General features: G+C 48.3%; 1 protein-coding gene across 2 annotated transcripts in view; it reads left to right on the top strand.

Annotated features, from left to right (window-relative positions):
* The window catches only part of CLIC6 (chloride intracellular channel 6), a 40657-nt gene that overhangs the window by 16429 nt on the left and 3258 nt on the right, over positions 1 to 20970 (top strand). For both annotated transcript variants that reach the window (XM_012657417.1, XM_012657416.1), the window contains 4 exons: positions 16529 to 16638; positions 17147 to 17272; positions 17878 to 17984; positions 18560 to 18741. In XM_012657417.1, coding sequence (XP_012512871.1) covers positions 16529 to 16638; positions 17147 to 17272; positions 17878 to 17984; positions 18560 to 18741 — 525 coding nt within the window. The remainder of the gene's footprint in view (positions 1 to 16528; positions 16639 to 17146; positions 17273 to 17877; positions 17985 to 18559; positions 18742 to 20970) is intronic.

Genomic DNA, 20970 nt, shown 5'->3' with positions numbered 1-20970 from the left:
ATCAGTGGGTGATATTTTATATAGTACCAGAATTATTTTTGCATGCAGTCTGGATTTTCAGGACTGCATGCCTATGGTATACCTTATTCTGGTGGATTTGGTGAATTAGTTTTTCAAGTCTTGTTGCATATTATTTATTAAGTTCTTGCTGCCTGCATCAGTGGCATTTGAATAAAAATGGAGAGTCAGAAATCCCCTGAAATTATTCAACTTATTCACAAAGAAGAATTTGTGAAATGAGTTTACGGCTGTGTATTTCTCCAACACTGTCCACGGTAGGAGGGATTTCAGAATGTCCTCAATGCCATGGGAGCCCACAGCTGGGTCAGGAATAGAGCAATAGAGTGTGTGGAACTCTGGAAGCTGATGCCTGTCTGGGTGGGCCTGCTCCTCTTGCCCCATTGTCACTGTCCCCGCCACCTTGAAGACGTGTTGCCACGTCAAAGACAGGAGCCGTGTCTGCTCACAGTGCGCAGCAGTGCTGACTGTCAACATGCTTTGGGGATCGTTGGTTAGCTGATTGGGTCGTGTCTCCATTTGTTGATTCCGTGAGCATTATTAAGCATTCCAAGTCCATAAAAAAAATCTTTTATTATTTTTGCACAACTTTGTGTTTTGGAGTGAGGTTTTGTGTTTCTTGGTTTGGGGTACCCAACGTTTTGTGCTGTTTTTACTCTTGGGCCTTATTTTCTTGGGTTAGAACTTTCCTTTATTGTATAGACTCACAGACAAGACGGCGCAAAACCACGCCCAGCTTAGCTCTCTCTTCTCAGTGTTTGTTGGAGAGTCTCTGTGGCCAGCGTCCCGTGGTTAAGTGTGTGTTTGGACAGAGACGGGGGCCACAGAACCGGAGCACGACTGGTTAGATGATGCCCCAAGCTGATCTGGACAGGCCCAAGCATGTGGAGTCAGAAATACCCAAGACCCAGCACGCCCTGCCCCCTGCCCTTCACATCCCCCGAACTCTCTTACTCTCTTATCTGCGTGGATGCCTTTGTTTCAAGGTCAGGTTAATGAGAGCTCTCACAGAGGCAGGAGAGTAAGTCATTTGCTTTTATTCCAGTAGGACCTTTCTTCCTCATAGGTCAGGGCACTTTTGTAAAGTCTCCTTCAGTGCGGGATGGGAGGAATGAGGTGGGCCAGCTCTCTCCCAGTTCAGAGGAGAGCAAAGGGCTCCTTCTCTCCTGCCTGGGGGGGACTCTGCCTGCACACGCATCTCTGCAGCCACATCCCCTGTTTCTTCCACATGGGCTCAGTTCCAGTGCAGGGAGAGGGTGGAGCAGAGAGAAGCGTGTGCATTTCTGGGCTCCCCACCTCCCTTTGGTTTTCCCACCTCCAGTGGTCATGGTGAGGCCCGCCGTTAGGAAGAAGTTGTCAGTGCTCAACACAACCCATCAGACACGTGTGTGTCAAGGAGGTCACCCCATCCCCCGGAGAAGCCCAGATTAATTGGTGTTAGAAGGGACTTTGACAAAGAATGATGTTTTTCCTTTGGGGACTGGGAGGTGGGTGAAAATTAAACAGAGACAGCTTCCAGGGTCTTTATGTTTCAGAGGACACGCCTCGTACCACACTGTCCATTCTGAGTATTATTTTTGTTAGCATTGAGTGCTACTTCTTATTTCTGGTCCATTTTCTTATGTGGAAGGTGCCCTAACAGGTGTCTCCCGTGGTGTGTTAAGGGATTTGAAGTTCTTCTTATTTCTGAGAACCACCTGGGCTGGGCTGGGCTGATCTTGGTGTCGTCGGCATTGCTTGGCCCCACTCCAGGGGCACTGGACCTCCCCGCACAGATTAGAGTATGAATGCTCGCCGTGGCACTGGGCAACGCGGCCTTCTGGGGCCTTCTCTGTGAACTGCAGCTACTGGTGATTTTTCTTTTGAATTCAGTTTCTTAGCTTTGGCAAAAGCTTTCAGACACCTCCACGTCTTTGTTGGCTCTGACGTTTCCTTACATGCTTTATCGTTTTGATTCACCTCAGCACAGCATGAACTCATGTTCTTTGCTCCATATCATATCATCCGAGCAGATTCTTCTCTTTCCTTTTATGAGCCGTCTTAATTCTAGCTCTCCAGTCTTGCAGTGAGAGAAGTTTCAACTTCTTTATTCTTGGAAAAGATTGTTCCATTATTTTCCGAGTCTGTTTCCTATGGGTGGATCATAAGAGCTAGTTTGGAGCTTTGTATCCCCTAAAACCACAGCCAGATTACGCTATTATAAAATATTTGCAAATTATTCTTCTTTGCAAAGTATTCTTCTATACTTGTTATTATAAGTAATATTTTGTTGCTTCTTTGAATTCTAGTTTTATATGCCTTACTTTGTTTTGCCCCTTCACACAAGACTGAAATATGGCCATTACTAAGTCCTGGACTTGCCTAGATTGGATTTAGGGTAACAAATGGACGTATGTAGAAAATCCCAGCCTCCGCCTGTATGTAGTCTATGTGTCTGTCTACATGTGGCCAATGAAGTGGCTCATCACCCTGACACTGATTGCTGTATCCACTATATGATGTGCAGCAAATTAGGGACACCGGTTTCCTGGTCACTGAGCATAACTGCCCCCTTTGAAAATAGGAGGCTTTCACTGTTTTGCTCCTGGACTGGTTTGTGGACAGTTATGTGAAGCTGATTTCCAGCTGGGGCAGGGTTAGGGAATCCGGAAACAGTATCGGTCCTCTCCTTCCTTGTCTTTTCTCAGGGGTATGGGTGGGGAGGGAGTTACAATATTTGCCAAAAAAAGCCTGTGGCTCAGAAAAGACTTCCTTATAATAAAGCCAGGGTGTTAGCCAGTTTGGTGTTTCTCCTTGTTTGGAGAGTGGCTGATCCTCTTTGGCCTTGGGCCCCAGGCCTTCCCTTTGCGTGGGTCAAGCCGGGCCATGGAATATAGTTTTAGGCACTGACAGTGGGAAATGGGGTAGGCAAAGCTTCCTGATAATTCTGTGACGTCCAAAGTATCCTAAAAACTCTCCCTTTAAATTTCTATCATCTACAGGGTGGTATCACATGTCTTTGCTCTAACAAAGAACTTGCAAGTTTAGCAAATTGATTTTCCATGATCTAGGAACACTTGAACTTGTAAGAATTCGGAGACTACAACGAGATGCAAAAATGAAATCTAATTGTTAAAATTGCCCCTCTGAACATAGTGCTAATAAAATTTTGTTATTTTCCTAAAATCTGCACTTTTTTTTTTGATTCTGACTGTGATTTTCCTGCTTTTGAAGCTTAAAGCCAACTTTTCCTGTTTTACACATAATATGATTTTATGCACTCGTTGTTGATTCTATCATCTCCTTTCATGAATGCAAAATGTCAGGCTGGTTTGTGTCTAAAGCTTGTGAAACCAGAGGCTTTGGTTTAATAATACAGGCTCACCTTTAAATCTCTGTGGCTGGGAGAAAAGGGAGTGTCAGAGAAAATTAGCAACCTTGCATGGCTTAGGTTTCTTAAACATGAAGATATAGGGCAAAGTTTACTAAATTTACATTTAAATAAAAATACCCTCCCACTATACCGTTGGTCTGGCATGTGGTCTCCTAGAGCATTATGCAATCCTGTCTCTCCATTACAGGCAATTGTGTTTGTGCTGACAGCTGCTCATTTGTTTGCTACTCTGTTGAAGTTATCCCAGTTAACAAGACAACTGCAGGAGAAACTGCTACCTAATTGACTACAGGTGGCATTTGTTCTCTCCTTTAAAATGAAGCAAAAGTTTTCAATGAACATGTCATCCACGAGATCTATTAAGAACTTCAATTTAGCCATCCGAATCTTCTTATCATCCTAGGTTGCTACTTTTCAGTATTCCAGGTGATTTAATTTTAGCTTTTGGTAACCTTCATAGTCACAGTGACCAGCTATAGTAATTAATACAGCTTCTCAAAACTGCCTCAGACCTTTTGGAAAGAGATCTGACGAGCATATCTTTAGAAAATGAAATTTATTAAGATGGGACAAGAGTGTTCATCTAGCTTTGCTACTTCATCAAACACCTGTGGGAAGGTGTCACCTATAGGAAGGTATAGAAAGGCCATAAAAAGGGACATTTTCCTTCTGTGTGTGAGGAAATGAACAGATAGTGTCAACTTGTGGGGAGGTTAGGGGTCACTGGAGCTGGTGACCTCTTCTAAGTTGGCCCTGGGGAAGACCATCTTGACAGACTGTGGCTTTTTTCTAGATACTCCTCTGAGATTCAGGTTTTCATGGAAGGCTAGTGGGGGCAGTTTTAGACAGGTGGATTGTTCTAGGTCTCGCACATCATACCACATAGGTGATCATCTGTCTTCCACCGGAAAAGTTAACCAAAAATTCTCTGATTTCTGCTGTCTTTTAATATTAAAAGGAAGCATTCTAAAATCTGCGTTGGCCCTAAACCCTATCTCATAATCATTCCCTCAAGAATCCTTAAGATATTTCTTTTTACTGACTGGTTTCAGTGTAATAAAAAGTAGTATGCAATTTTCAGCTCCCAGCTGCAGAGAACTTTTATATGTTGGTCATTGAAACTACCCTGAGTGTGTTTGAGGCATTGGACTTTTCCCTTTGTTAATCAATAGCTCCAGGCCTTTGGCCTCTTTAGAATTTGTCAGCATTACAAGAAAAAATAAAGAAAAAGCTTGTACCTCCCCCCCACCACCCTGGGAGCTACATGTTTCTAAAGAAATTTGCAAAAGAGCTAGGGAATTCTGAACAAATTGAGGAAGCTGAATTTGAATACTTTTAGAGATAATTAGAATTTCTTTTTATGGTCTGCTCTGCCCAGCACATGGGTGATCCTGTTCCACCACCATGCTTCCTTTCCATCCCCACCCCCAGTTCTTCAATGAGAGTCCAGAAATAAATTACAAATCTCAAATTGTTATTTTCCTAACATAAGCAAAATAGGCACCCTCCAGCTGCTGATCTCATGTCAAGATGCATTGTTCAAAGCACACTGCTCAGGTGCCAGTGGGGTTTGGGACTGGGTGTTCGCAGTGCCTAGACAGAAAGAAAGACATTGCCCTCTTCAGGCAGTTTTTCCATGGGGTTTAGGAGGGCTGTCAGGGTTAGGGAGAACAACGCATTCTAGTTTTTCCAGGACTTGACTTTAAAACTGTAAATCCTATGTATCAGGGAGTCCGTGGGAAATCTGGATGGTATAGTCCCTTACAAGGGCTAAAAACTAACTTGTAACATTTCCTACTAAAACCTCATTAGGGATGGACGTGGTAAAAGTGAAAGTGATAAATCTGAAAGTGCATCTCGAGACCACTAGGGGGCACCAATGGCCTCTCGAAACTGTTTCCATTGCTTGAAATTTGAGGGCAGGTTCTAAAAACCACAGTAAGGAACCAAGACTAAAAAGAGCAAAATGTCACGGGGTGGACCCCCTCATCCTCTTGATGTGATGGCCTGGGACTGTGCCCTGTTAGATTTTTGGCCAAAGGGGCCCTCAAATCAATATTGCTGAGTTGAAAAAGCAGGGGGAAAATAGCCATGCGAATCGAGTAGAAAGCTCCATGTAGGCGTTGTCCGCTAGAGGCTGTGGCTCACTGGACTAAAATGAAGGCACCAGCTGGGCTGTGTTTCTTTCTGGAGGATCGGGGGGACAATCCACTTCCCGGCCTTTTGCAGCTTCTGGAAGCCGCCTGCATTCCTTGGCCTCCGGCCCCTTCCTTCATCTTCGATCCAGTGCCTTTCATCTCTCTGACCCTTATCCCCTAGTTGAATCTTTCCTGACCACAGCTGGGAAAGGTTCTCACTTCGAAGGACTCATGCGACGAGATTGGGTTCCATCTCAAAATCCATAAACTAGATATCATTTGCAAAGTCCTTTTTGGCTCGTAGGGTAATGTATTCGCAGGTGCTGTGAATTAGGACCAGGGCATCTTTGAGGGACCATTATTCTGCCCCCTGCACCAGTAAATGGTCTTAGAGCTTGTGCTCTCACTTCTGTCATTGCCACTCCCGGCCACGGCCAGGGAGAGTTGTGGTCAAGGGTAGGTCTATTTGGAAAGTCAGTTGGTGGTTATTTTCCCGGTGGCTTCTGTGATTGCCTTACCGCCCCTAAGGGCTGCCTTCTCAGACTGTGAAATGAGAAGAGCAAGTCTGAAAAGTCCTTTTTCTACATCAGGAGATGGTCTTGCTTAGATTCAGTGCTCTCTGGGTGCTTTTATGGAAAGCTGTTCATGGCCCAGGCAGGCATTTGTCCTACCTGCCTTAAAACAATTCCAGACCCAAACTCTTTTGGCCAAATGACATGAAACGTGCCCTGTCTGCCCCGTTGGAAGAAGAGGTGGAACTGGTCGTCCACGTGCATGGCTTTGCAGGGCTCCCCAGTGTCTGCAGGGAGATGCCAGCCCTGCCTGGTCAGCCATGGCGTGGGTGGGGGTGGGAGGTGCTATTAACCGGGCGGAAGGACTATTCGCACCCCAAAGGCGGGTGTGGCGGATGCAACATTCAAGGTCATTGCTATCTGAGTCCTAGCAGAAGTTTCCTATAGAGGGAACAGAATATGTCCACATGACTAGAGAACCCCCACCTCTGGCCCCCTGGCCACCAAAGCTGTCCACCAGGGCTGTCAAACATCTTCTCCTCCCTGCCCCCAGCGAACAGGGTGTGCACTTTGCGTAGCCTTCACCCAGCTCCACTGGGAAGCAGTGTTGCGACCCCTGTTCCTCCTTCGTGCATCTCACCTGCTTCTGCTCTGTGTTCCCTTGTCATTACGGACTCCTGCAAGCCCTCCGACCTTTACCGAACAGAGACGGGGGAAGCAAACAAGCAAAGGAACGCGCTAACTCTGAGGAAGGACCCTGCTGGAGCCGGAGGCCCCTCTGTTTGTCTAGGGTGGGCTAAACAGGTGGATTCTAGCTGACTGTCTGGGTTCCAATCCTGCTGTGTGACCTTGGGCAAATTTCTCTGCCTCTCTGTGTCTCAGTTTTCTCAAAGGGAGATATTAATGGCAGTAGTACCTATATCTGCCACGGTTGTTGTTAGGATTAAACTGAGTTGCTGTAAGTGAAGTGCTTAGAACAGCGAGCAGCACAGAGCCAATGCTAGTACGTGTTTGTTGCCATCATTATCATCATTATCATTAGTATTTCGCAACGTAGCCATTTTGTTCATAATCACATTTGTAAAAGACAGAACTGGAATCTGTGATCTGCTTAAGTCCTCAGGTGTATTATTTTGAGAAGACGCATCTAATTTTTTTTTTTTTTTTTTGGATTGCAGTTTGGGGGTTAATTTCAAGCGGCTCGTATGGATCAATACTGATCTTTTGATCCCCAAATTCCTGGGATGAGGCACCCATTCAGGTGCACCAAGGCACCCACTTTTCGCCAGCTTCTGATGAGACTTGGGGATGTCTGCAATTTTCCCTCTGGGGCTTCGACAGCGGTTCTTGCTTTTCTCTTTAATCCAAGGAGAAATATGGAGGATCAAAGTGAAATTACGGCCTCTGTTGAGAGTGATTTAGACACTTAGCAATGAGGAGGTCCCGGTGTCTGGCCCATTTGGGTGGAGCCCTTTGGTCTGGAGTGTCTGTCACACCCTGAGACGGGCAGTCCTGGGGTAGGTTTGCCACCTGAGCTGCGCCACTGATTCATCTGTGTCTTGGGTTGAGCATTGGATGTTCCCAAAAGGTGGCCTGACAGACAGCCAAGGGGGAACGCTGTCCCTGTGTTAGCTGGCTCTGCACAGACTTGGGGGGCTTGCTGGGCTTGTCGTAAATCCCCACTTCCCTCCGCCGCCCTGATAGACTTCAGCCCCTGTTCATCTGTTCTCCCTTCCTGAGTCCTGGGCAAATCAGAGTGAGTTGGTCACACAGTGATTGTCACTTTGGGTGGGTGGGGAAAGGAGTCCCTGCCAGGGAGGCTAGGGAGATATTTGGGGACAGTTAAGGCTGGTAGAACTGCCAGGCCTGCCAGTGTGCTCCTTAGGGAGAAGTCTTGAAAGGAACGTCGTGTGATGAGAAATTTCGCACAACTTGTGAGGACAGTGGTCATTTGTTCCATGATGAGCGTTTTCGTGGAGTGATTTCCTGGAGTGATTTCCATGGGGCTGGGGGAGTGGGAAGAATATCAACACGTGCCAGGTGCTGAGAGGAGGCGTTAGCACCTCTTCTGCACAGAACCCTGATGTCTGCCCTGAAGGACTGTCACCAACAGGAAACAATTAGTAAACAATTGGCTGCTAACTCAGAAAGAGCTGGCGATACCTTAAGCGAATTCAGAAAAGGGAAAAGAAATGTTGACCAGAGAGACTTAGAAAGGGTCTAGGAGGCAGAATAATTTACCTGCCATGGTAGGGGGCAGAGGTATTACAGAAGGTGGCAGGGGGCCATTAAGGACACAGCAGTCGGCCTGAGAGAAGGACAGCACTGGAGGAGAGTGAGGGGCTTGACTGGCAGATACTCGGAAGTGGGAAGGGAAGGGAGCAGAGGGCAGGGGAAGGAAGAGAAAAGAGGGAGGAAGGAAGGAAGGAAGAAGGAAGGAAGGATTGAAGGAATGAAGGGGGAAGGAAGGAAGGAAGGAGAAGGAAGGATGGAAGGAATGAAGGGGGAAGGAAGGAAGGATGGAAGGAAAGAAGGAAGGAGGAAGGAAGGAACGGATTATTGAATCTCCCTAAGTGTCAAGCATTGTTCTAAGAGTTTTATGTGTAACATCTCATCTAATGCTCACCCAATACTAAAGGGTTGGTACTTTTATCCTTACATTATACATGAGGAAAGAGAGGCATTAGAAGGTTGACTTGCCTATGGTCACCTGGGAGCAATGTGATTCCAGTTTGCACTTGAATGACATTCCAGCAGAGTGGCCTAAGGACAGTGGCGTCTTACCATGGTTAACCTTGTCCGGGATACAGGAAAGATCAGAGAAGGTAGAAATCCCAGACAGAGAGACCCCCCAGAGGCCTGCTGAGACTGGGGGTGGGCGACCTCAAAGGCAGAAACGCGGTGCTGGTTGAGAGACTGATGTTCAGGTCAAGGAACAGTCCGGTTTCCATCCCGAGCACCTGGAAAGAGGCCGGGACCATTGACTGGATCCAGTTTGGAGACCGAGATCGAGCTTTTCCACCTAATCCTGTGTGTGCCTTTGGGCAAGTTACTTAGCTTCTCTAAACCTCTGTTTCCTCCTCTGTAAAATGGGAAGACTAACAGGACATGTGTTACGTGACTTGGAGAGGATTAATTCTGATAACATTCATAAATTATTTAGAGCCATACTTGAAATCAGAGTAGGTGGCCAATGGGTGTTAAAAACTGAATATTATCAGTTTTAAAAAATTTCCTTAGAAATTGATGATTTTGGGAGGACTTTCCCTTTAATTCTCGTTCTACAAAGGGGTGGGCTACTTTGTTTCTCCCCCGTGTTGTTATGACAACCCTTCTTCCTGTGGATCTGCCATCCCGTGTTGAACTTCGAATCCTGACGGGGGCGCGGTTGCCTTCTCGCACTTCACGGAATTCGGTCTCTCCAAGGGGACCGTGCAGACAGAGAAAAAAACCAGTGGTTCTTTAAGGACTACACAGTTTGGCATAAAAATCACACTAATTGAGGCTTGTTAAAAAGTACCCTAAATTCCATAATTATCTGTTCTGGTGCGCTCAGATATGGAAGAGTAATGATGATGATGTTGATGACGGTAATGACAATAATAGCTACCTTTATTGGGTGCCCAGAATATTCCAGTATATCATGCGGAGATCTTGCATGATGTAGGCGTCTGGATCCCTCCTTTTTAAGAGGGAGAAACTGAGGCTCAGAGAGAACAAATGAATTGCCCAAGGCCACACGGTGAGTGAGTAAGTAGTGAGGCCAGAGTTCACACCGCTCTCGCCCTCCACATCTGTTGCCTGAGAGAAACCTGACGTTGCTTAAAAAAATGGAAACACCAACTTATCAGGCAAATGCAGAGTCTTATAACTTTTTTTTTTTTTTGAGAAAGAGTCTCACTCTTTTCCGCGGGCTAGAGTGAGTGCCGTGGCGTCAGCCTAGCTCACAGCAACCTCAAACTCCTGGGCTCAAGCGATCCTTCTGCCTCAGCCTCCCGAGTAGCTGGGATTACAGGCATGCGCCACCATGCCCGGATAATTTTTTTTTCTATATATTTTTAGTTGTCTGATTAATTTCTTTCTATTTTTAGTAGAGACGGGGTCTCGCTTCTTGCTCAGGCTGGTTTCAAACTCCTGAGCTCAAACAATCCGCCCGCCTCGGCCTCCCGGAGTGCTAGGATTACAGGCGTGAGCCACCGCGCCCGGCCAACTTTTTATGTACAGAATTATTCAAAACAAAGAAGTCTCAGATATATTCAAATATTGCATTTTAAGCCATAATGGTGGGCCAGGAGGCTGGGCACAGAGGGTGGCCGGGGAGGACTTTGGGACCAGCGACTTGGGCCTGTTGCCACTCCTCTTGGGTTCTCCTCCCTCCCATCAGATGTGACTCTCAATGGACGATCTCTCAGCAGTGAGGCTCTGTGAGCTTCTGGGAGGGAAAAAGTTCATGGATGTTGGCCCAGAAAACAACGAGCAGGGAGAAGCTGCCAGGCACTTTCCGAGGGGGACCAGGCGCCAGGCACGTGGGAACCACTGCACTGGGGCCCCAGTCGTTCTGTGAGTGTTTCCCGTGTGCCAGGAACTGGCAGGGCCTGGGGGAGCTGCCCCGATGATCAGAGACAGGCCGGGAACTCACGCACCCACCAGAGCGAGGGTCAGAGGGAGCCCGGCTCCCCCACATGGAAGCATTGGAAGACCCAGCGGAACTGCCCCCTGCCCGTCCCCAAAGCCCTTCTCCCAGCGGTGGGGCGATCTCCGGGTCCCGACCTCCTGCAGTTGTCAGGCCTCGATGGGGCACGCGGTGGGTGCAGGCTGGAGGCGCGGTTGGCAGCGACCTCCACACTCCTTTTTACGAGCACCGGCCACGTCAGCCTCGTGTCCTGCTGGGTTGAGTTCACAGCTCACACATGGCCCAAGGGGTGTTCGTCGCGCTTGGGCCAGTTGTATGTGCGACAGGATTTTGTGTGCTGAGGGAGCGGAAGCCCGGCCTCCACGGACGCGTCCGGGGCAGTTGCCGGGGAACTCGGGGAGGGCTGGCTGTTTGGCTTGCAGGCCAAGATCTTCCCGTTTGGCCACAAAGCGTAGGTTTGACTGCCAGTTTCCAAAGCGTGTGGGGCCACTGCGCGTCCAGCAAAGGACACGGGGAGGGATTCAGGGAAGTTTGTGGGTGGGACCCGGAGGGAGGATGTCCTCCCCCATCTGATTTGCTTTAACTCTGATTGCGCTGCGTTCAGCCATCCACCGGGTCGGCTGCCAGCGAGGAGAGTCCTGGCTGGGTCTTTTGGCCACGTCGCTCCCTCTGAGGAGAACGGATTCTCTGGCCTCCCACATCAAACTCTGTCCTCTGACTCGCGCCTCTTCTGGTCAGCTACTGTTTTTCTGCAGCCTGAAGTCCCCTGAGCATTGGAAACGGCGCAGCACGTCGTTACTCACTGACTTTCTGCATCCCCGCGGTGCAGACGAATTAGCTGTTTGCTCCCAAATCCCTCCAGCAGACGCCAAGTCTTTTTCCCGGTTTTCTTCAAGGGCTGGAATCTTTCCTCGCACACAGGACGCGTGTCCTGCCTCCTTGGCTGAAAGCCAGTTGTCAACAAAGGAACAGTTAGAGTATGACCAACTTACTGTCTCTTCCTTCATCTTCCCTCCACCCCTCAAATTGTTTCTCATTATATTTGGGGAGAGTAGAAAAAAGTGCTGGCGCTACAGAATGTGTTTACCATTTAGGCCCACACAGAATTTTCTAGAAAGAAGGTGGAGCCAAGAAGGTGGTGGGTGTTTGGCCTGCTCTGGTGGAAGGAGAGGGTGAGGTGCCGCCAAGACTGTCTTGAGGGGTCGTCACCCTGCCGGGTCTGCACCGGGACACCAGGGTCTGTTTGTCCCTCCAGGGTGGCAGCAGACAGGGAGTCATTCCGTGGAAGGTGGCGAAGTGGATGCTGCCCCTGACACATACCTGTGGACCATCAGGGAGGTCATTTGCCTGAACAAAGAGCACTTACAGGATATTAAAAAAAATCTTTTCTACAAATTCCGAACGGATTAAGTGTGGAAGGAGCAGATGGGAGAGGCTCTAATTTAAAGAGGGCCTGGGGTGCAGAGGACCTGCTGGCCTTCAGGGGGCCCTGGGGGGCCTTGAGGGGGAGGCAGGGAGGCCAGGGCCCAGCAGAGTCACCCACGTTCTCAAACGCCACGGCTGCTCTCAGCGGCAAACGGAGTTTCTTGGAACATGTTGGAGGCATCATGGCTTTTTTTTGAGAACTACCTTCAGGGGCGCTCAAAAAAGTCGAATTTGAAAGGCAAAAGTACACTGCTGGTTGAGTCTTCACTGGAAACCAAAGACACTCTGATCTCTCAAATGGCTCGATTTGATTTTATCAGAAATGTATCCACACAACAATTTCCCCCGAAGGCCGAGAACCCTGCTGAGAAATTTTAGCCTGGAGTGCACTTGGCCTGAGAGAATTTTCAACACTGGAAAAAAAAAATATAAAACGTCCCAATTATGGCGACAGTGTCGGTTATTCACTCCTAATATGCATGTGTTTATCCCACCATCTCGTCTGGTTGAAGGATGCGCGCAAGGCGATGCTCTCCCATTATTGCTCAATAATGGGCCGCGGAGATGGCGCGTCTTCGCCTTTATTTTTGCTGGCACATCCCAGCGCTGGAGCACATTAAAGTAATACAATTAGGCAACAAGGCGTCCCAGTCACTCCCACCATGTTCCCGTAACCCCCTCATTTACAACAGACAGAGACAGGAAAAAAAAATTTTTAGAGCAATTTAAGATGAGGCAACACAGGATATGTAAATTCTGTTTTATTGGCAGTCAGGGCAGCTAGCTAATTCTTCTCGAATGCCTTAGGGCCTTCAGCTCACCAGCCCCGCCGGGTCAGAGCAATTTAGCTTTAAGGCCCCATGGCGGGGAACGTCCTTGCTGTGGGCACTGTGGCCCTGCAGACGTTGTCCTGCCCTCTGGCCAGATGTTTCCCAGTCGCTGATCCGAGAAGGAGCCTGTTAAGAAGTTGAAGTTTTTACCGAGTCGGATGACTAAGGCAGTTTTTATTTTTTAGAAAATTTATTGCTCCTCCTCATTTTATTCCTCTTAAAGAAGTAGCTGCCAGGGCTTGGGAAGTTCGAGACGAACAATTTCAAGGGAAACCACTGACTTGAGTTTGAGAGCAGAGACAGAGCGAGGCAGAGAGCCCCATGCAACGCAGTGGTTCTGCAGATGCCGCAGCGGAAAGCGGCTGCTGCGAGGAGAGAGGACCCGTCCAGACGCAGAGCTCTTTGTCAAGGGCAGCTTGATCAGGACCCGCTCCCTGCGCCGGGACAGGGATTTTGCCACATTTGCAGTGAGTTATAGCAGTGTTCCAAAGGTTAGAGAGACCAGGGAAAAAGAAAAAGAAAACAATTGCCCCACTCAAGCCAGAGGTTTAAAAGCTGCAGAGCAAGTTGGGACTGGTCAAAATATGTGGCTTCGTGTCCCTGAACTTTCCTCTCCCCCTTTGCTGGGCTGGACTGTGCCCAAACCTGCTGTGGTTTAAGAGGGTTCCCAAGCAGCCAGTCCCTGGGAGTTTCTGTAACTGAGCTCTGGGCCTCCCAGGGCTGCAGAACAGAGGGCGAGGAGGAGATGGGGTGGCCTTCAACATGGCCATAGGGTGGGTGGTGGGATCCCAAGGCAGAGAATGGCCTCAGATGGGCGGAGGGGGCTGTTTCAGGGCCCGTCTCAGGGAGTCATTAGGACTACTTACTTGGACATATGTGTCACAACTGTCCACCTCCCCATCCCTCGGTCTTCTAGCAACTTCACAGACTCCACCTGGGGGCTTCTCAGACCCTCCTCTCTCATAGGTGGAGAGGCAAATGAATGCTGGCTCGAGGAGGGGACTATGGGGAGGGGTGAGTGGAAGGGGTTGAAGCATAGGCCCAGAGCTTAGGGGACTCTGAATTCAGGGATCTGGGTCTATTGGTGCCCCTTTATGTATATTAAGGCCACCCATCCTCTCCATGCTGATGGGCTTGTATTTATCAACTGGAAAAAGGTCTTCGTAACAATGGATCATCCAACCGGGGCTCCATCTTACATATTGATGATAGCGCTGCTGCACCCACCTCGCCTCTTGCCCAGGACTGGACCACGGCCGTGCCTCCCACAGCCTGGTCCTTGACCTCCCGCGGTACGTCACCTCGGGCAGCTTGTTAAAGATTCAGATTCCTGGGCCCCACGAGACCCACTGAATGTGACTCTTTGGGCTTCTTTTTGAAGTAATATTTTTACTTTCTTTTCTTTTGTGTCGAGGTAAAACTTATATTTAGCAAAGCACCTAAACCTTAAGACTTTGTCAATTAAATATGCCCCTGTAGCTACCACTCAGATCAAGACATAGAACATTTCCACCACCCAGAAGTCTGCCTTCTGTGCTTCGCAGACAATACTCATCTTCCAGGGGCAACTGCCATTCTAACTAACATCATCACAGAGACGTTTGCTGTGCTTGAACTTCGCCTACACTGAATGATGCAGGACGCTTTTGAGTCCGGCCTCTTTCTCTCAACATTATATATGTGAGATGCATCCATGTCGTTGCTTGTAGTAATTCTTTTCCATTGTGGTGTACATCCCATGGTTTGAATACACTACAACTGATGTATTTGTTCTGCTCTTGATAGTCTCTGGGTTGTTTCCGGGTTTTGGCTGTTATGCTAAAGCTGCTAAGAATATTTGTCTAAGTGTCTTTTGGTGCCCCTAAGCACTCACTTCTGCTGTTGTCCTAAAGTAAATGTGTGGTTAGCTTTGGAAGATAACTGCCAAATGGCTCTTCAAAGTAGTCGTACCAACCTATACTCCTGCCAGCAGTGAACGGAAATGTCATTTGCTCTTTCTTGTCTACACTTAGTATTGTCAGACTTTTTGATTTTAGCCATTCTAGTAGGTGCATAGAGGCATCTCCCTGTGGTTTTAATTTGTATTGCCCTGCTGGCTTACAATGTTAAGAATCATTTCACATGCTTGTTGGCCACTTGGATTTCCTCTTTCGTGAAGAGGCTAATCATGTCTTTTAAAAATGGGGTTGTCTGTCTTTTATCCTTTTAATTTGTAGGAACACCCATTAATGGTCTTTCGTCCATTGATTTGTTATTAGTAACCTCTCCAGGTGATGTAAGAACATTTGAGTCAGAGAATCACCCGGGGGTGCTCTTTAAATTGTCCACTGTTCTTGAAACATCTCTTTTCTTTTCTTCAATTTCCAAATAAGCAGCTCCCTTTCTGTCTTGTGTCCTTCTGTTATTCAGGTTATGGACACAGTGCTTTCCTCTCCACTCCTTAAAAGGCTATGTGTGGCAGAAATGGACTTCATGTATTCAATGTGCCTGTGTTTCTGTAATCGAGTTTGGCTGAGTGTAGGCTCAAAGTCTGGGGATGTTAGGGGCGTGTCCAGGCCAGCTCCTTGCCGTTTTGGCAGCATTTTACTAGCGCCATAACCTTGCCAGACATTTGTGAAGTGAGGGGAGATGGTTAGAGAAAGAGGGGTTTCAGAACTTTGCTAGCTTTGGTCCCATCACTCCACTGGCCAGGAACGGTGAAGCTCCATAAGCATCTCCCCTGTGGTCCCCAACACTGGCCTCTCTCCTCTGCCAGGAGCCCGTGAGAAGGAGGATGTATGTGCATTCAGTTTCTTTTCTGTGTTTGGGGGGTCTTGTGGATGTGACCTGCTCTGAGGCATTAGCAAGGACCTATTTCATATCCTTCCACCTCAACACCAACTGTGTAACAACCCACCTTCTAGTTGCAAGTGTTCCCATCCTATCTATGCCACCACCATAAATCAGAAGAAGGGAAACACAATTTTGTAGTGTCTGGGATCTTTGAGCTCCTGTAATCTAGGCCCCTCATTCTGTAGATGAGTGCAGTAGGGGGTACTAGAGATAGGGTCTTGTGGGAGAGTCGGCTGGTCTGCTTTTAAGCGAGATCATCGTGGAAGGACAGGCAGCTGCGTTGCCTCTGGTGGCGAGGATTGAGAGAGGGGGAGGGAAAGAGTGTGTCTTTTTTGCCTTTGGTAAGGAAGGGAGTTCCCTCTTGCTGCTCTTCCCCTCAGTGAACTGCTACTCAGGGGCCCAGTGTGGCAGGAAGTGGTGAGGTGGTGGGGAGGGAAGAAAGAGGGCTCAGTACAGTGCACGCATGTGTGTGCCTGTGTGTGTGTGCGTGTGTGTGTGCGTGTGTGTGCGTGTGTGTGTGCGTGTGTGTGCGTGTGTGTGTGCGTGTGTGTGCGTGTGTGTGTGCGTGTGTGTGCGTGTGTGTGTGTGCGTGTCCTCTCCCCTCCTTCACATCACCTCCAACTGGACACAGAGGCTGAGCCAAAATGGCCCCAGACGATGTCTACAGTGTCGTGACCACTTGTAACAACCTCTGACGATTTCGAGTGTGGAATTGGGGTGTCTGGCATGACAATGGCTCAGACAGAGATCTCTCTTTCCACCTGTAGGCTGGGTATGATGGTGAAAGTATCGGAAATTGCCCATTTTCTCAGCGTCTCTTTATGATTCTCTGGCTCAAGGGTGTTATATTTAATGTGACAACGGTGGACCTGAGAAGGTAAGACAAAGTTTCTGCAATATTGAAATAACTGGACCTAATTCTTCACACACACACACCCCTGAGGCCCACGGGTGATGTCACGGGCACGTCTATCCTCGACCAGGAGCCTGAATGGAAGCCCGAGTGTGGGCCAGGCAGAGTAATTACAGGATGGCCGGGCTGTAATCTGCACAGCGCAGGAGTGGGGGCGCCAGGAGGAACCTGCTCTCCCCGTCGCTGGTCACCCCGCACCTCTCCTGCCTCTGCAGTCCTCTGAGCACCGTTCCTGCGCGATAGCACTGGGGAGAGTTAACTCTTTGCCTCTGCGTGTAGGAAAGGGAGCACAAAGGGGCTCATCGACAACCCCATAATTTGTTAACGAATACCTTACATTTTATAAACCCACAAGCTGCTTTGAAATTCTCAAGGCTTGTTGCTCTTAAACTGGGGAGGACAGTGCTAAGCCTTGGAAATGAGTCCGAGTGCTGGCGGCTGCCGACAGACATCGCTGTTCACTCCCACCTAGGAAACCCGCAGACCTGCAGAACCTGGCCCCCGGAACAAACCCTCCTTTTATGACTTTTGATGGTGAAGTTAAGACGGATGTGAACAAGATCGAGGAGTTCTTAGAGGAGAAATTAGCTCCCCCGAGGTAGGCCTCATAAAAACGTGGTTGTCATTTCCCCTCCACGATAGATAATTCTAAAGCTCTTGGCGTTTGGTTGCTGCGGCCCCTGGTGCTGCTCACGTCCTTAGTCATGCCCGTGGTGTACCGCAGAACACACAGAGCCGGATCCGAGTGAAGGGGCCTGGACTCAGGGCTCTGCACCTGCAGCCTGGCAATTAGGGCTGACGGCAGGAAGTGGGAGGAGAAGGGTGGGTGGCGTGATAGCCATTTCTTTGGCTGCTGCTGCAAGGCGAGGGGTGCGTGTTAGGATGAAATGTCACAGAGTGTTGGCCCTGGGGGTGGGGACCCTTCTATGCCATCCTTTTCATTTTATAAGGGAATGAACTGAGACCAGCAGGGCCAGCTTGGGCCCTGTGTCCCCGGACTGGTCACTGTCAGGACAAAAACTCTCCATCCAGTACTGTTATCCCAGATTTTGTCACTTCCCAACCTTCAAGAGAAAGAAGATTAGTAAAACATTCAAGAAATTTCATTTTTATATCCACCCAGAGAAAGCCATTTTTCCCCCATTGTATTATCCTGATTCTGACATTGCTTATCTGTGATACTCCAATTTTGAACTTTTCAAGGTACCCTAAGCTGGGGACCCAACACCCTGAATCTAACTCGGCAGGAAATGATGTGTTTGCCAAATTTTCAGCATTTATAAAAAACACCAAGAAGGACGCGAACGAGCGTGAGTACCACCCATTTCCCCCATCTTCCTGTTTCCCATTTCAACACAGACTCCACTTGGGCTCTAGCACAGCTAGTGATAAAATCCCCAGAATTCTGAACCATTTCACAGAGGGTAGAGATAAGGAAATAAGGAAATAAAGAAAAACCACCTCCAACTTTGGATCTGCACATGGGTTCAAGGAGATTGAATGCTTTGTCTAGAGGTTGGGAACCCAGAAAGTGACATTTTTAGGGAAAAATATTCACCACCTAGGTGTCCCCAGCTGCATCATGGGAGTTGTTCTAAATGTTGCTCTGTCAGAGCCTGTCTCATGGTAGGCTTTCCGTAAATATGTTTGAATAAATAAATGAGTTCTAGAAGTAGCAATGTTGTGAAGACGGTAGCGTAATTTTTCAGGGAGGGATGAGTCCTTTATTCAGATATTCTGACTACACTTCCTCCCTTCCCAACGCCCGTGGCTGGCCAGCCACGTCTCAGGAAGGAAGGGTGGCAAAGTCCTGCCTTCACAGCTGCTGAAAAGTGACACTGACTTGCAAGGCCTGTCTTGGTAATTTTTTGTCCTTCGGTTTTAGTTTATGAAAAGAACCTGTTAAGGGCCCTGAAGAAGCTGGATGACTACTTAAACAGCCCTCTGCCTGACGAGATAGATGCCTACAGCACCGAGGATGTCGCTGTTTCCACCAGGAAGTACCTGGACGGAGATGAGCTCACGCTGGCCGACTGCAACCTCCTACCCAAGCTCCATATCATTAAGGTTTGTCTTTCCTCCTGACACGCACTGAGCGCACAAATGAAGCTTCGTTTTATTTTGTTGTGACTTGTGTTTGGGCCAGGCATTTAAGCAGCCTAAAATGCAGACACATGAATTAAAAACTCTAGCTCGTTTCTGTTCCGGGCAGTCAAACTTTGGGTTTCAACCCATGGAACGACGGGCTTCAGATATTCTCTGCAAGCGCCTGAGAACTTGGCCCCATCTTCTGCTTCTTTTTCAGCCTGATCCCCACAGCCTGAAGGAAAGTTACATGAAAGTGACTTGAGGAGATTCATGGGTTCTAGCTGGCATTTAACACGGGAGGCTTACAGCTGACGTGTGGAATCTGGGACTGCTAAAATGTGAACTCTGTCAATTGTTTGTGACTGCAGGGATGAACTTGGCCCTTTCTAGGGATGACAGAGGAGTGTCCTGTCTGCTCTTACACTGACCCTCGACAGCCGGGAGCAGCTGACAGCTCCTTGGCCAGGCCTCTAGCATATTTGGTGCCCTGTCTTCCCAGATGAACATAATATAAGAGTCACAGGTTACATATAGTTAAGGTTAAAGACTTTCTAGACCAGTGGTTTTCCAACATTAGTAGGCATAAGAATGGTTTGGGAATCTTTTTAGAAATTTAAGTCCCCAAACTATCACCTAACCTGGTAAATCAGAACTTCTAGGGGGTCCCCTGGAGTTTCAAGGCAGAGGGACTCCTTAGCTGCTGCTGCTTCTCAGCAATGCTCCCAGCCTCTCTACGCGTGCCGAGGTGGTTGTTATCACTGTTGCTCTGCCCTTGGCCTTCAGCAGCCCCAGATGGCTCAGGAAGAATTGCTGGACTTGCTCTGGGGCATCTTGGTTATTAAAGTCCTAGCAGGTACAGAGCTAGGGCCCTTGGTATAGAGTAGGGGATGAGAGAGAACTAGGTACATACAACTCATTGACTGTGTGCTCTAATAACACGCTACTCGGCATTTAGAAATCACACATTAGGTTCACGCAGTCTATGGTGCTGGTGCTGTGGGCTGCCAGCCACGCTGATGATTCCATGCCATTCCCTTGCCTTTGTCGCCTGCCTTTCTTCTTCCTCCCTCTTTCAGTCTCAGTCCTGGCCCTGTTTATCTTCCTTCTTCTCTTCCCTGTTGTGCTCGAGGGTACCAACCTGAAACACAGGCCTTCAAGCTGCCGCCCGTCCCTCAAGTGAGTGTTTTTCGGCAGCGTTGCCAGTGTCCCGACATCTGAAACTTAATGAAAGTGTCTGAAAAACCTGCTGAATGTGGGAACCATTTTCCAACAGCACATTCATACAGTTGTGTTTTGATTTAGTCCCTTTTAGTGAATGCTTTTCGTCATTGCTGTGACTATGAGTGTGTGACATGGCAGAGGCACGTGGAGGTTGAGGAGGAGCAGGAGAATATCCCAGCCACACAGCATTAGTCGCCATCCATGTAGCTCCTATGGAGAAAGGCTACTGTAAATTTCAGTAGAAGGGCTATGCTTTGGGGTGAGGTAAAGCAGCCCATGGCTCCAATGCAAGACCCAGCAGCAAAGTCTTCCAAGCCATTTAGCACTCAAAATACCGAACAGCTTAATGATCTTCCAGGATGGAGCACTTCTGAAAGGAAACAAGAATCAATCTAAGGGAATTATAGTAAAAGATGAGAGAGTGAAGGGATTTATAATTTATTCCCCTTCCTGAAACCCAGCGAAAACAATATGAAAAATAGTGTTAGTTTCATCTTCCATAAAACTACAAGGAGATGACAGATTACCAACTTGAAGGCTACGAAACCTCGCCCAGTGGGCGGTGCCGCAGAGCCGCTGCAAGTTTCTCTGTATCTTGAGCAAAGTTGAGATTTCTCAAACGTCTCTGCTTGAGGACTAGGGCATGTGGCGGGCCATGACAGGACATCCCTATAAAGATCACTTTTGAGCTGAGATCTCCAGGGAGGCAGAGCTGAAGGCAGAACGCAACAGAGGTGCCATCTTTCTAGTCTGTGACCCAGCCCCAATCCATAGGAATGGTCTGGACAAGTGGAATGGGAGGAGAGAAGGGAAGTGGCATTTTGCTTCATGGCTGCGAGCAGAGAAAAGAAACAAGCTCCCAGCCAGTGGAGAGAGACTATAAATTGCCCAAGTTTCATTTTTAGCCATGGTGACCTTCTGCGTAATCTGTGAGCCTCAGAGCGGAGTGGAGGATGCCCTAACCCAAACCCTAACTCTAACTCTGAT

The sequence above is a fragment of the Propithecus coquereli genome, unplaced genomic scaffold, assembly GCF_000956105.1.
Source record: "Propithecus coquereli isolate 6110/MARCELLA unplaced genomic scaffold, Pcoq_1.0 Scaffold54, whole genome shotgun sequence".
NCBI lineage: Eukaryota > Metazoa > Chordata > Mammalia > Primates > Indriidae > Propithecus > Propithecus coquereli.
This window is presented reverse-complemented; position numbering and strand designations above follow the sequence as displayed.